The following is a 15,170-nucleotide window of genomic DNA, read 5'->3' on the forward strand; positions in this document are numbered from 1 at the left end:
GTTAATACAAATAATGCTATTAGCGTTTTAAAGGACAGAGAAGCAAAAAAGGACAAAATTTCTCAACCACTTATGAGAACCAACAAAACTGTTTTTTAAAATAAAGTGTACATTTAAGTTTCTTTGATGTAAATTATCATAAATTATTCTATTATAATCAAACAACCTTTCATGGTCATCCTAAAGGCAGTTCTAAGCATCATAATTTTCAACTCATTAACATCTTGGTACTCACTGCTGCTATAGTAAATTGTTCAAAATCACACCCGACACAAGCAAACATTGTCATTAACATAATTGGATATTTTAATGACAGGTTTCATCAGAAATCTGTGATGTTATCTTGCTGAAGATCTGTGTCTTATATAAATAAATTTCCATTTAGGAAAAAAAACCAAAGTAAATGAGTATCTGCTTTTGAACGCTTAAGGGAAATGTAAAGACTAAGCTGGCAAATTTGGGGGGACTCCTCAGATATTTAATGTACCAAATACTTCTTGGTACTATCTAGTTTATTAAAATGACAGCCTGACATCAAGTACAACCAGTGCAGAGAGCGAAAGCATGTCCACAGAAAAAGACTGGGGAAAAAAAATCAAACAAGCAACTTTGGGGGCAGAGGACATAATAGGCGTCTTCTCCCAGGCCTCCTTCCACAAGTGAGAACATCGCGGGACACAAGGGAAAGGATCTTTTAGTAAAAAGAACAAAGCGATGATTAAAAAACAAAAACCTTTCTCTCTCAGTATTTGTCTCTCTTCAGATTCTAAACACCATTTGAGGTGAATACTGACAGTGTCTCCAGCTTGGGGAATGCAATTCTCTCATTCCTTTGCACTTTGAATGCACTTCCCTTATTGGATGCAATATTAGATATTATAATGGTCTTTAGGGGGATGAATCGGTTTGAGTCCAGGCTGGGCCTCTTCTTCCCCTACAGAGTCCCAGATGGCAGAGGGGCAAGAATGGGGTGGTTCAAGTTATAGGCAAGGATGATATTTAGAATATTTAACAACCAGCACAGTCTGGGTACCAACTAATCAGAATAGATGCTCGACCATAAACAACCAGGATCTGGGTACTACTTGCTGAATATCAGCCTTGGCAATAAGGAAGTCAAGATTGGTTTGGTGGGGAGGGAAATAGTTTTGATTCATTGTAAAATTATCTATACAACTTTTTCTCTAATTTGCATTGAACTTCCTCAAAGGCAAAAGAATTACCCAAAAGGACATGTTTGTGAATTTTTATGAATAAATCCAATTTAGATTAAATAAGGAATGTGAAATATATGTACTATACAGGAAATCCCTACATTAAGAAGGTTCCCAAAGCTTGTTGTTCATATCACCACCTAATAGCAAAAGTAACTGTCTTTGCCAATAACTTCTTATTCTCTTCATTTTTCCTTGAGAGAACCCCTTTTCTCTGCCTTTTGATCTCTCCCACAAATGCATTTCCTTTGTTTTCCACCATCTCCAACTCTTCATGACCCCTGGTCACCTCAATAAAATTTCTCTACATTTCATTGTGAGCTCCCCACCCTGGTCGGTGACAATAACTGTACAGGTGGAACCAATGATATATCTATCAAGGAAAAAAGTAAACACAACTTTAAAAAAAAAGAGTTTAAAGGAAGAGTGTCACCAAGTCTAAAGCACAATGGCATCTTCGTTCTCTGATTAAATATGCTTTTATAATAAAAATAAAACGGTTTCTTGCTCACCTTCATTCTGTTTTGTTTATTCTTTATAATTGTATATTTAAATTGTAATATTTCCAGTTCAATTACAAATTGTCCTATTTCAGCAACCTTATGTTAAATTGGGTTTGATGGGCTAGCTGTAATCCTCTATAACAGTAATTCTGTGGGGCAAATGCTGGATGTTACAAGATTCAAATAGCAAACAAATAGTAAACAAAAAATTTAAGTACAACCTGTTCGTAAATCAGGGAATGGCTGCATGGTATTTAGCATGCGATAGTTATGCAATGTCATAAGAACAAAAATCAATGTAATTTTTATAGGCATATATAACTAAACAAAGGTAATTTTCCATTATCTCCATGATATGTGAAAGTAAATGTTTTTAGTTTTACAGAAAATTTTACCTACTCTGCTTTATATCCTTCCCTGTCATCCTTTTGTATTCATTTCATAATCTTCTTTTTTATAACGACCAAGAAAATAACATAGCAAGAACAAAAGCACCAGATAATACTAATTACCACTCTAAGAGAAAGATATTACTGCAAAGGATGGCAAAGTTAGGAGGGGAGTGGTTCCTGTTTTATAGAGCCTGATGCTCTGTTATAGAAAACTGGTGTCTCTATCCCACCAAAGGCAGGTGTGGCTTTATTATCATATTTAAAGTTATCATTCAAAACTAATATATAAATGCTTTGTGAATTATTTGCCGAGTCACATTTTATGTACCACTGTTCCTCTTCATCCACACAAAGATTAAGAATGGAATAGAATAGAATTGTATTAGAAGCCAATTTTTCTTTCTAAAAGCTCAAACCCAAGTAGTGTTTTGGTTATGTGAACTATACTCACGCTACATCATTAAAAACATAAACCCATTTTCCTCAAAAAGTTTGGTTTAAGCACACAATCATGAGATTGTTATATTTAAAAATTATCTATAATAACTTAGCTTGTGGGAGAACTAAAAACAAATCTACCTTTGAAAAATATTTATATTATCTTGAAACTTGCAGTTCTTATAAGCAGAAAAGGCACCCAGAGCTACTGTTTTACCTGATTCACTTGATTGCTGAGAGGGAAAGGGGAAACAGAGGGAGGCTGCACATTTAACTAAGAAATGGAATGCATGGAAGAAGGATCAAGGAAAAGTTGGATATTATATAATACTTAAACTAATAATCTAACAACTTTTCTCAAAAATTATCATGGATTCCGAGAGGGAAGATTTCCAATGTATAATCACACAGACATATCCTAAGCAAACAGGATGAAAAATAAGTAAATAGAATGGTACTAAGAGGTATTTCCTCAAAGCTCAGAGGCAAGAAAGTCCTAAGGAGAGGTAGGAATAAACTATAGCACAAGGTAAGCTTTGTCAGGGACAAGCCTCTTCTCCATTAGAAATGGGTTTTAAGATGTCTGCAGAGCATACTAGGAATGAAGAATATAACCTTTAAGACAATAAAGTGTTTATAAAAACGAAGAAATTTCCAAAGGGGCAAAACATACATCTGTTTCAAATAGGTTAAGGCACCAACATTCTAATTACAGAAAATGTCAGTATTGCAAAATTACTGTGATATCATCTTTAAATAAACTTGCTTTAAGTAGAGCTATCTAGAACAAAATTATTTCCTAATATTATCATTTTGACAATTAGATACTTTTATAAGTTCATAAATTGTGCTTTCTCCAGTTTGGTCCTTTACCTTTAGGTAAAGGAACTGATCACAACCAATATCTAAAGTTATAAGTACTAAACTTTGCTATTAGAGAATAGGTCAACAATGTCTACTGTTAATGATTAGTTCCAAAGAAATCATGACACTGTACCTAGTTTGGCTCAGACGACCATGTGTTGCTAAGATCAGTGTAAAGCAATATTATCAGTTTATAAATGTAAGCATTAAGTGTTATTACAGAATTAATTATTGGACTTGAGACATTTAAAAAATGCATTCAATATAATTCATTTTTCCTTGAGATGATGTTATACGATGTTAACGGCACAAAACTAGAGAAAAGACGCTTATAGCCCTTGAGGGGAAGGGCGTTGTATGATTAAATTAAAATGAAATTGAGCACCCAGATTCAGCAATGGCAACAAGCAGTATCATGGGAAGTTAACAAACCTCACTTGGGCTACTTACGCAATAGAGAAGAGGACAACAAGAAGCAACACTCTAACACCATGCTGCCATAAAACCCTTAAAAATGGAAGTTAGTTTAAAAGTTTATAAGTAATTGTGTGACAGTAGTCTGAGTACTTTAAAATGAAGAAACAAACAAACACTTTTTATACTCCAGTTAAATTAGCTGTTGGCTGACTTTATAAGATAAGGAGTAGCTTATTAATAAAATCATTAAGGACACATTCTCTCGAACTTAGGGTTTTAAAGATAAGGATCCTGTTTACTAAATGCAAATTTTTAATGGCCTAACAGCAATTACTTATCAATATTAAAACAGATATGAGTTAAAACCAATTATAGAAAAATATATTATCTATCAATATAATAAATTAGAAAATATATCAAAAATTACTATTGTCATGATTTTCAATCAAAAAGCAAGCTCTATAAGCTCTGGGAATTTTCTTGGCAATATTTCTCTGCAACCATGACATTTCATTTCTCAGAAGTAAAATATAAGGGTCTCAACTAAAATAAAGCACTGTCCTCAGGAACCAGGTGACTGCTAGGTAGTTCATTGATTGGCAGTTGTATGTGCCCTCTCTTAGCTATTAAAAAAGGCTAAAAATGATTCAGTGGGAGATGTGTTTCTACAGAATCAAGAATTATAGCCTTACAGGTTTACACATAGATGTTAGTTTTTCTCAAGACCTAGCTCCCATATTTAAAGGAAGAAAAAAATTACTGAGCCTATTTTAAAAGACTTCTAGAAGCTCAGATTATTTTTCGACAGAATTCCATTTAAGAAGCCTGTTTGTATAAAATCATTAAGGCGAATAAAACTGGATTACAATATCTAATTTTATCAAATAGGTTAAGGTATATATTGTTATCAAACACTATTACTGTCTGATGCCAGTTGATTACACAAAAGGCTTTTCTTAAATGACTCTGTTTTGTAAAAATGCACCTGCACGGTTTCCCTCTCAACTTGCTTCCAGACCACATACTACATGACACCTCTGTCTAACGGCCAAAGTTTCACATGTCTATGCACCAGATCCATCAGTCTACTGTAAACAGGTGACATCGGAGTCTACCACAGGGAAAGATTTGAAGATTTGAAAATGTCTTACCCCAGATATGAGAAATACTTTGCAGAAGTCCAAAACTGGCAGAATCTGTAGAAAACTGGCAGCTTCCAGTGTGTCTTGAAGGTTGTCCATATTCAGAGACAGCTTTGCAGTATAAATGAAATCAATAATTTTCCTTAAACCGACTTTGCTCACGCCATGAAGCTTAATGCACATTAAATCTTGTTCTTTCATTCCACCTTAAATAAAAAGACATTCAATTAAATGAAGGTGGATAATTGAATTAAGGTCAAACTCACTTCTGCTGCTAACTAGATGCAAGGAAAATTTTATTCTGTGTAAGCACTCGTGTTAGAGTCATGCTTTTGCATATTTTACAGTTAAAAGAGAGGACTTAAAAAGGAATAGCTCTATACTAATGGAGGTCGTATATGATGCAAGTGCTCCAAAATGTTCTCCTGTCACTTCCTATCTTTTGATGGATTCAAGATGGCATTAGTGGGACAGAGTCTCTGATGGCCCATTCAGATATGTGTCTGGAAAAGAAAAGCTGTGAAATAAAGGTAGGCGGAAGTATGAAAAAAGTACATCCATTTCCCAAGTTAAAAAAGCGCCACCCACAACCACATGCACTGGGTGTCTATTCCTTTTGAGATGGTTTCTTCTTTTAAAGACACAGACACAAGGAACTGAATTTCACTTTAGAAATAAAAAGATTTAAACACACATTTTAAACACGCACATGCAGAGTTTAAGAAGGCAACCTACCTGTGAACATGGCCTTGAAGTAATCACTAGCGGAGGCCATCATGACTCTGTGCACAGGGAAGGCATCGTCTGTGTCACCTGGCATCAGGGTCACATCACAAAGCAATCCTTCAAGTCGAAGCTGGTCAAAGCCCTATAACAAGAACATGAGTTGCACCACTAATCAAGGCAAAATGAGTACACAAATCTCTGTGTGCCAAAATTCTGTTTACAGATTAATGTGTGTGCAACATGTATGGAACACAAAGCCAACAAAATAATTACTGAGAAGAAGAAAAAAACTACACAGCTTACTTGATATGTGACAACGTATATTTAATTCACTGTAGGAAAAAGATAAAATTAAGACTAATTTAGATTAAGAACAAATAAGGAAAGAGTATATACATTCACTTATTTATACAACCATTGGCTTTTATCTGACTTTGAAAAAAAATTACCATATACACTTTCATTTTCCCATGTGCTGAATTAGGGTTTTAGACTAACATTCCCTTCCACAATAATATATTAATAGTCCTTTTATAGTGCTTTACTGAGACACTTTGTATTTTTTTTTTCTGAGAAAGAAAGGTACACAGCATCTATGTTAGCTGCAAGATAGGAGTTCCTTTCTACCAACTAGATTGTTCCAGCTCTTTGAGAATTAGGGATTGTGCCTTAGATATCCTTATACCGTACACCGCTGCTGCTTGACCAATTATCTTTCAAGTTTCAGGTTTGGGACTTAATTAGCTTTGGAAAAAGGATCTCAGGGAGCCCCAACATGAGACATAATTGTCCCCAAATGCCTGAAGTCTAGTGGAGAATTAATAGGCTAACACTCACAGTACAGAGGGGAGACAGGGCTTGACGATCCCAACCAATTTCAAATAGGCAGTTGTTCCTTTGGTCTATTCTTGGGAGAATGAAACATTTTAAGTTTATAATAGACTGGCAAAATGTACGAAAAGGAGATAATATATATTTAATAATGAGGCTGAAAATGAAGATTTTGGCAAGATTGAATCTGTAGTTTCAAAAATGGAAACGTATTGTTATAAAAAAAAATCATGAAGATACTCATATAAATTACTTTCTAATAATATAATGTAACATATGATAATGTAATATAACAAGATCTAATAGCAAGGATTATTCTATCCCCTTCATATTTTAATGATCTCAAATAAAACTTTTATTTAAAGTTGTGTTTCACGGATTTATGAAGCAAAAGGCATGAAATACCGAAGAATGCAGTTTTAGAAATATCGATCCTACACATATGTATAACATAAATCTCAGTCTAAACATTTTCTCATCAGAATTTTTAAATTGCTTTTTAAAGAAAATGCTTGAATCTACAGAACTGGAACTTCAAAGAGGTAATGTGATCCAGCCACTTTCTCTCTGGAGAAAGATATAAATATTTTTAAATATTTATACATTATACATACACTTTAGAATAAGATTATGTATCACATTTTTCTTTCTCCAACAGTGATTGACATATGTTTTTGTTCACAAATATCGAATCTTTCACAAATCCCCCTTTTCCTTTGTAAATACAAACGTTATATACCCCCACACTCGCTATTTTCCATTTTCCATTGCTAAATCATCTCCTGTCCCTGTTATTTAGAAAAGTAAAGGTAAAGAGAGATGTCAATTTTAGGGGAATATTCTCAGGCAGAAGGGAAGAAGCAGCTCTTTGAAGATTCACATATGGAGTCTAAATTGCAATAAGTTTAAAGGATCGCCTTTCAAATGTAGATGAGCAGTGAGAAGTACTGAAGGCGACCACGGGGGGTGGGGATGGGATGGTCAAGCCACTGAGGAGGGAACCATCAGCTGCAACAGCTGAGGGACTAGCACGTTGGAATTCCCCAGTGCTTGGCACACAGTTGGCACTTAATAAATGTTCAATTAATGTATGAACAAACAAACCAGATTTTACCCAGAAGCCACCACTTGGTATATATTTTAAAATCATGTAGTCACGTTGGGCAGAACTTTAATTTTGTGACAAGCTAACTAGAAACCAGGAACTGTATTTGTGAAACTTGTCTCAATAATAGAACAAATTGTACCTACAGTGCTTATCTGTGGTAAACTGTAAAGGCTAAGATGAGAGAAGAGGAATTGAACTAGGGTTTGAGGGGAAAAGGTTGGCTCCCATGGGCTTGGCTTTTTTCTCCCTCAGATAAATTTCAGGTTTAAAAAAAATTAAATATATGCTTGTTGTAAAAATACAGAAGGATATAAATTGAAAATTAAAAGTTCACTTCTTCTACTTACTAGGAATAAGTACTGTTAACAGTGTAGTCTATACACTTCTAGGCCTCCTTCTATACATATACATAATCTACCTTTTGCTTGTGTGTATATAAGATTTTTTAAGTGGGATACTAAACACACTGTTGTGCATTTTTAAAATTCACTTGAGCACATAACATAGACAGCCTTCTGTCTCAGTACACACAAATCTACTTCATTCTTTTTAGTGGATGCATAGTATTCCATAATGAGGGCATACCATAAACTATTCATCCATTCCTCCCTGGTTGGACACTTAGGTTGTGTCTCAACTTTTACCATTACAAGCAATGCTGCAACAAACCTCCTTACACATATACTTGTGTGAGTAGATCTGTGGGAGATATTCTTAGAAGTGGAATTGTTGGTTTGAAGAATATGTACTTTCAAAGTTTTAATAGCTATTGGCAAGTTAAAGTATATGGTTTATCCTGGAAAACTTGTCATACCTTGGGTACTGGCAAAAAAGAGAGATGTCAAGATACCAATGAGGTGACACTAGGTACTGTACGCCACCTTACTTTATTTTTATTCATTAAATAATTTTTGAATCTTCTTCTCTAAGGTATACGTAGGTAATACCTTTGAAAGGCAATCATGGCTTATCCAGTCAAAAGCAATGATTGTATCCATTCAGTTATTTTTTTCCACTAAAAAACCCCAAAAACCTACTTGGCTCATTTTCTATCCCTCCTGTCTTGAAAATATTCCTATAAATATTTTATACTGTAAATTGAGTAATGTCAGTAGGCTCCATTCCTACTATTTATTATTCCTTCTTTTTCCCTCTGAAAAAAGGTATGGCTAATACTTCCCGTATCATTATCTGTGTCATTTCTCATTTGGTCCATATTCCATTAAAACTGCTTGTTGAGGTATATACTCAATCCTCAAAATCTGGACAGCTCAGCTAAGACACCAGGAGCTTTTACTCTCTTCACAAATTTGAGCATTTTGCTTCCCTTTGCACTATCTTAAAAAAAATCCTCTAACCTTTCTCAGTATAATCTGGCATCCCAAAAGAAAGGAGCTGTGGCTCCTTAGACTACTTTTAGAACTTTCTGAGTATCTTCTATTCTAAGTGTAATTTATCTACCTTTGGCAAATTGTCTGCTTTTGTGAGGTTTTGCATTTATTTTCACTGTATAAAGTAGTTTCCCTTTCTATACATTTCACAACATTTATCTATTTTCAAATGCATAAATGAATAATCCCACTATCCAATTCCATATTTACCAATTTCATTCCCGATCATTGTTATCTTTATCCAAATAAGATCTGTCAGTTCAGACTGTATTCATACAGATTCTAAATATCTTGTTTGCATGTTGATATCCGTATATCTCAGCTCTGTCTGAAGAGAGAAAAACTAAAGTTCCTTCTACAACATACTTTGTTGTATAGAAGACAGTCATTTCTCTAAACAACTTTTATACTCGAATCTTGTGAAGAATGTATGCATTTAAAAAAAGGGGGAGGGATCATTCTCCTCCACGATTCTCATCTGCCGTCTATATGTCTACCTTTTGCTGTTTCACTCTCATAAATCTCTTCCCCTATTTAACTCTAGGAAGACTGTCAAAGATACCCTGAACACTTAAAATGTGTCCTTTTATCATAAAATTATTTTCTTCCACCAGATTTGTACTCATTCCTCTTGTCAGAATTCTATAAACTTTGATGTCTATTTTCATATGCTAGTCCACTATACACCAATACAGCTCTGCTTTATGCAAAATTGCTCAAAGTTTCCAATTAGTTTTTTAGAATGTCTTTAAAACTGTTTCTGTTGCTTTAAACTCAACTTCTTTCTGCCCCAATCCTTATCTTAGTTCTCTATTTTTCTATTTCTTCTGGGCCTTGGATTCCACTTATGAGGGGATTGTTGCCTGTTCTTAATTTCTTTACTATAATATTTCCCTTTACCCCTTCTACAAATCTCACCACATCTTCTTTTTTTCTTCTTCTTCACATCCTTTTGGGGGAAAAAAAATGAGCATTTAAAAAAGGTTTTTCTCTTCTCTATATTAAACTTACCCAATGTATCAAAACTTCAAATACTATTTAACAGAGAGAGGTACATATGTAATACTCTGAAGAACTGAAACATTTAAAATGAGTTTGATAAATTTTTAAATGGCCATATTAAAACAGAAGACAATATGCATTGACATTACACAACGATAATACAGAAACCAGATGAGCTACAAATAATTTATACCGAAAGTTGGTTGGACGTCAATAGCTTTCAAATTAAATATACAGTTTTCCCTCTGTATCCATGGGGGATCGGTTCCAGGTCACACCACCCCCACACCCTCCAAACCTCTCAGCCCCGCAGATACCAAAATCCATGGATGCTCAAGTCCCTTACATAAAATGGCATAGTATTTGCATATAACCTATGCACATCTTCCTGTATACTTTAAATCATCTCTAGATTACTTATAATACCCAATACAATGTAAATGCTATGTAAATAGTTGTTATACTATATTGTTAAGGGACTAATGACAAGAAAAAATAGTCTCATGTGTTCAGTACAGACGCAACCGTTGTAGGCCTCTAGGATCGGCTGAATTCGCAGATACAGAACCCGCAGATACAGAGGGCCGACTGTAACATCATTGTGAAAAAAGCTAGATTGAATATCTCAGGTATTAAAAAGCAACCTGATAAGCCAATCTTTCCACTAAATGCTGCATTGGAAATAACTTATAGCATATTCTATCTAGTCTTGATCAGTGTAATTTCAAAAAGGAAGTGGAATAAAAAGGAAATGCATCCTGAGAAGAGCAATATAATCTATTCATGGAAAATATGTTTTATGAACAAAGATTAAGGAACTGAAGTAGACAAGGTTAAGGAATGGGTTTACTCCAATCTTTAAGTAAATGTAATGTATTTGATCAAAACAATAACATAGTCATGTTTTTATGAGACTGCTCTTCATTTAATTCAGAGGACAGAAAAGGAACAGATGCATGTTTAAAGTAAATGAGATATAAAAGTTTATATATAGACTGGATATAAAAGTTTATATTAATATTAATTAAAGTCTGCTCTCATTATATAAACTGCTTGGAGTTTAAAAACTTCTAATGGCTTTCTATCACTGCATTATATCACAACATAAGACTTGAAAGACTTCTCCAATCTGGCCCCAACTCAACTGTTCACTTTATTTTTCATTTTTTCCCTAGGTACTCTGATCCATCTTATCAGTTTGTTGTCCAGACTGTCTCATTGGTAAAAACCCAGGCTTGCTCTTTTTCTAGTACCTTTATTTATGCCATTATTTTTCACGTAGAATGTCCTCCCTCCTTCAAAGCCTAGTTCAAATTTGATCTCCTTTGTAAAACTATCTCTAACAAAATCTCTAAAATAATTAGGCACCTTTCATCTGGGTCTCACAATTTAGCATTTAATTATATCCTATACATTTCTGTTTCCAGCGAAGATGAAGTAACAGGGACTGGATTTATCTTACCTATTGAAACAACCTACAAACAGACAAAATATATGAAAAAAAAAGTTTAACACTGGATGAAGGAGAAGATCTGTGAAATATGAGAAACAAGTTAGATGGGCCCCATGACTGCCTATTGCCTGGAGTTTCCAGAAAGAGGTACAGGGAGTGGGAACCAAGGTGAAGCCCAGAATTCTCCCCTGGTTGAATGTCTAGGGAGGTCAAGGCAGCTGGATTTGTAGAGCACAATACAAGAGGAGAGATCTGCACAGAGAGGGGGCTATGGAGATCTAAAAACAGGCCCCCTCGACTAGTCAGGTGAGTACTGATAAGTGTATTTGTCTGGGGAAAGAACCACCCAAAAGGAGCATGAGGAACACTCTCCAAGGCTCACCAAGGGCTGGGAATAGTTCCTATTCAAACCACAAGAGTGGAAACCTTATAATTCTGGGACCTTTGGTACAGTGCTCAAAAGGATTTGCCTCAGTACTGGGAAAAGGTTTGCCCTAGAATAAATGCTGCTCTGGTTCCACCTCACAAAACTTAAAAGTAAATAAAAATATGTTAACGATAGCAGAAGAACTGGGGAAGAAAATTGGAATGTAAAGTACTACTAAACTGATGGTGAGTCCTCCACCCTACCCCCTAGTTGTTTCCCCAATATTCCGCAGCCTGGACTTAAGGCATCATGTCACTTGGAGGCAGTCATCGGGGAGCAGAGAAAGCCCTACTTCTGGCTGGAAGAGCAGGGAAGAAGGATTCTTAAAGCTCAGAAAGAGTGGAGAAAATCTCTTTTACTTTTTTTTCCCTCTGCTCTCTTCAGCCCGAATCCCCAGGCAATTCCAAGGGAGTGGTGGTGGCAACAGTGACAGTAGTGACAGTGGGGATGGCAAATGCCTAAAATTCTGGGGGAGAAGCATCTTCCTCTTTGATAAGAGGAGTTATGACAGTTCCTCTGCAGTGAATACCTCTCTGTATTTGGACCAGGATGTGGGTTCAGTCCTGGTAAGTGTATAGCAGAGCAGGATAAATAAAGCCCCAGCTTTTGGGTCAGAGGACCAAAAAGAAAGCCCTAGGGAACTGGAAAGTACTGAGGAGATGGTCAAGATGGAGGAGCATGGAAAAGAGACCCCACAAACTTCCATACTATGGAATACTGCTTAACAACAAAGAGGAACAAACTATTGATACACAACAAAGTGAATGGTTCTCAAAGATATTAGATGAAGTAAAAGAAGCCAGTCTCAAAAGCTTATAGACTGTATGATGCCATTTATATAATATTCTCAAAAAGACAAAAATACAGTGACAGAAACAGTAGATTCCAGGGTTTACAGGTGGGGATGAGTGTGACTATCAAGGGGTAACAAGAGATTATAGTATGATGGGGTAATGGAACAGTCTTGTATCACAATTATGGTGGTGATTATACAAAACAATATATTTGCTAAAACTCACAAATGTATAGACCAATTAAAAAATCTATTTTACTGTATGTTAATTTAAAAATAAAAATGTAAAAAGATGGCAAAAGATATGCCAAGCTAACACGAATTAAAAGAAAGCTGGCATGACTATAATATCAGACAAAATAGATTTCAGAGCAAAGAATATTTATTATCAGTCTGACAAAAGATCTCAGCTTCTTTCTTAAGAAACTAGAAACAGAAGAGCAAATTAATATCAAATTAAGCAGGAGAATGGAAATAATAAAGATCAGAGTGGAGATTAACGCACTATAAAACAGAAAAGAGAAAATGCAACAAACCCAAAAAGCTGGTTCTTTGAGAAGATCCATATATCTGATAAAACTCTAGCCAGACTGATTAGGGGGAAAAAAAGAAAAAACAAATTACCAATGCCAAGATTGAGATAGGTGATCATTACTACGGATTCTATAGATATTAAAAGGATTAGAAGGAAATATGAACAACTGTAAGCCAATAAATGTGACAATTCAGTTAAAATGGACAAATTCCTAGAAAAACACAAGCTACTAAAGACTACTCTTGAATAAATAAATAATCTAAATAGCCATATATCTATTATAAAACTGAATTTTCACTGGTGAATTCTACCAAACGTTTAAGGAAGAAATAACACCAATTCTACACAAACACGTCCAGAAAATTAAGAGGAGGGAACATGTACCAACTCATTCTGCGAGGCCAGCATTATCCTAATGCCAAAACCAAACAAAGATAATAAAAAATCCTTCATGAGCATAGATGCAAAAATTCCTAAAATTTTAGCAAATCAAATTTAACAGTACCTCATGACCAAGTGGAGTTTATTCCTGCAATGCACGGTAGCTCTAGCATTCAAAAATCAATCGACATAATTTGTATTGTCAACAGACTAATAAAGAAAAATGATAAGATCATCTCAATGGGTGCAAAAAAGCATTTGACAAAATCCAACATCCATTTCTGATTTAAAAAAAGAAACTCTCAGCAAACTGGGAACAGAAAGGAACCTCCTCAAATCTATAGCTAACATCATACTTAATGGTGAAAGAATGAATGCTCCTCTCCTATTATCAGGAACAAAGCAAGAATGTACACTCTAGCCACTTCTATTCAACATTTTTCTGGAGTTCCTACGCAGTGCAATAAGGCAAGAAAACCAAAATAAAAGGCATCAGATTGGAAAGGAAGAAATAAAACCATCTTTATTTTATAGGCAAATGATTGTCTATGTGGAAAATCCTACAAATCTACAAAAAAACTCCTAGAACTAAGTCAGTTTATCAAGGTTGCAAGACACAAGATCACTAATCAATAACAAACTGTATTAGTATATACTTGCCACAAACAATCAGACATTGAAATTATGTATTACAGCATATTTGACTCTCATTGGTATGTGCTAGTCCTCTGTATCACTTCAACACATGCTAAATAACCAAAAAAAAAAACTCATTTGAGAGAGCAGGGTAATAACACACTAAAGAGGTCTAAAAGGAAAGGCGGAAGACTCTCGTCCAACATATATCTTAAAGATACACACTCAATTGGAAGTATTAGAATACCTACTATATCCAACCTAAGTACCTGAAGAGCTATTCCCAAGAAAAATTATATACTCATTTCTCCATATTCTAGCTGCCATTCAGGAAACTGAAATAAATAAAAAGTATCATTTTAATAAAAACTTCAACAATCTAGATTATTTGAGCTTTTCTTTTATAAAATATAACTTATCCTAAAATCATTATGCCTCTGTTTCTTATGTTAACAATACATTTTTAAAGTTGTTTATCTTATGACCATAAAGTTTTAAAATCGGGTACAGCTCTAGGCTGGCCCAGTGGCATAGTCGTGCACTCTGCTTCGGCAGCCTGGGGTTCGTGGGTTCAGATCCTGGGTGCTGGATCTACACACCGCTCATCAAGCCATGCTGTGGCAGCACCCCACATATAAAACACAGAGGAAGACAGGCACCGATGTTAGCTCAGGGACAATCTTCATCAAGCAAAAAGAGGGAGATGGGCAACAGATGTTAGCTCAGGGACAATCTTCCTCAAGCAAAAAGAGGGAGATGGGCAACAGATGTTAGCTCAGGGACAATCTTCCTCACCAAAAAAATAAATAAATAAAATAAAATAAAATAGGGTACAGTTCATCAATATGACATAATCAGCAACCCAAACATTTACCTTAGGATAAACATTTCATGAAGTTAGCCCATTGGAATGCAAC

General features: G+C 35.0%; 1 protein-coding gene across 16 annotated transcripts in view; it reads right to left on the reverse strand.

Moving 5' to 3' along the window:
* Positions 1-15,170, reverse strand: part of KLHL13 (kelch like family member 13) — a 176,361-nt gene that overhangs the window by 14,491 nt on the left and 146,700 nt on the right. For all 16 annotated transcript variants that reach the window (XM_058536577.1, XM_058536562.1, XM_058536569.1 and 13 more), the window contains 2 exons: positions 5,706-5,838; positions 4,980-5,176 (listed from right to left, as the gene is read on the reverse strand). In XM_058536577.1, coding sequence (XP_058392560.1) covers positions 4,980-5,176; positions 5,706-5,838 — 330 coding nt within the window. The remainder of the gene's footprint in view (positions 1-4,979; positions 5,177-5,705; positions 5,839-15,170) is intronic.

Source organism: Diceros bicornis, chromosome X (assembly GCF_020826845.1).
Source record: "Diceros bicornis minor isolate mBicDic1 chromosome X, mDicBic1.mat.cur, whole genome shotgun sequence".
NCBI classification, from domain to species: Eukaryota; Metazoa; Chordata; class Mammalia; order Perissodactyla; family Rhinocerotidae; genus Diceros; species Diceros bicornis.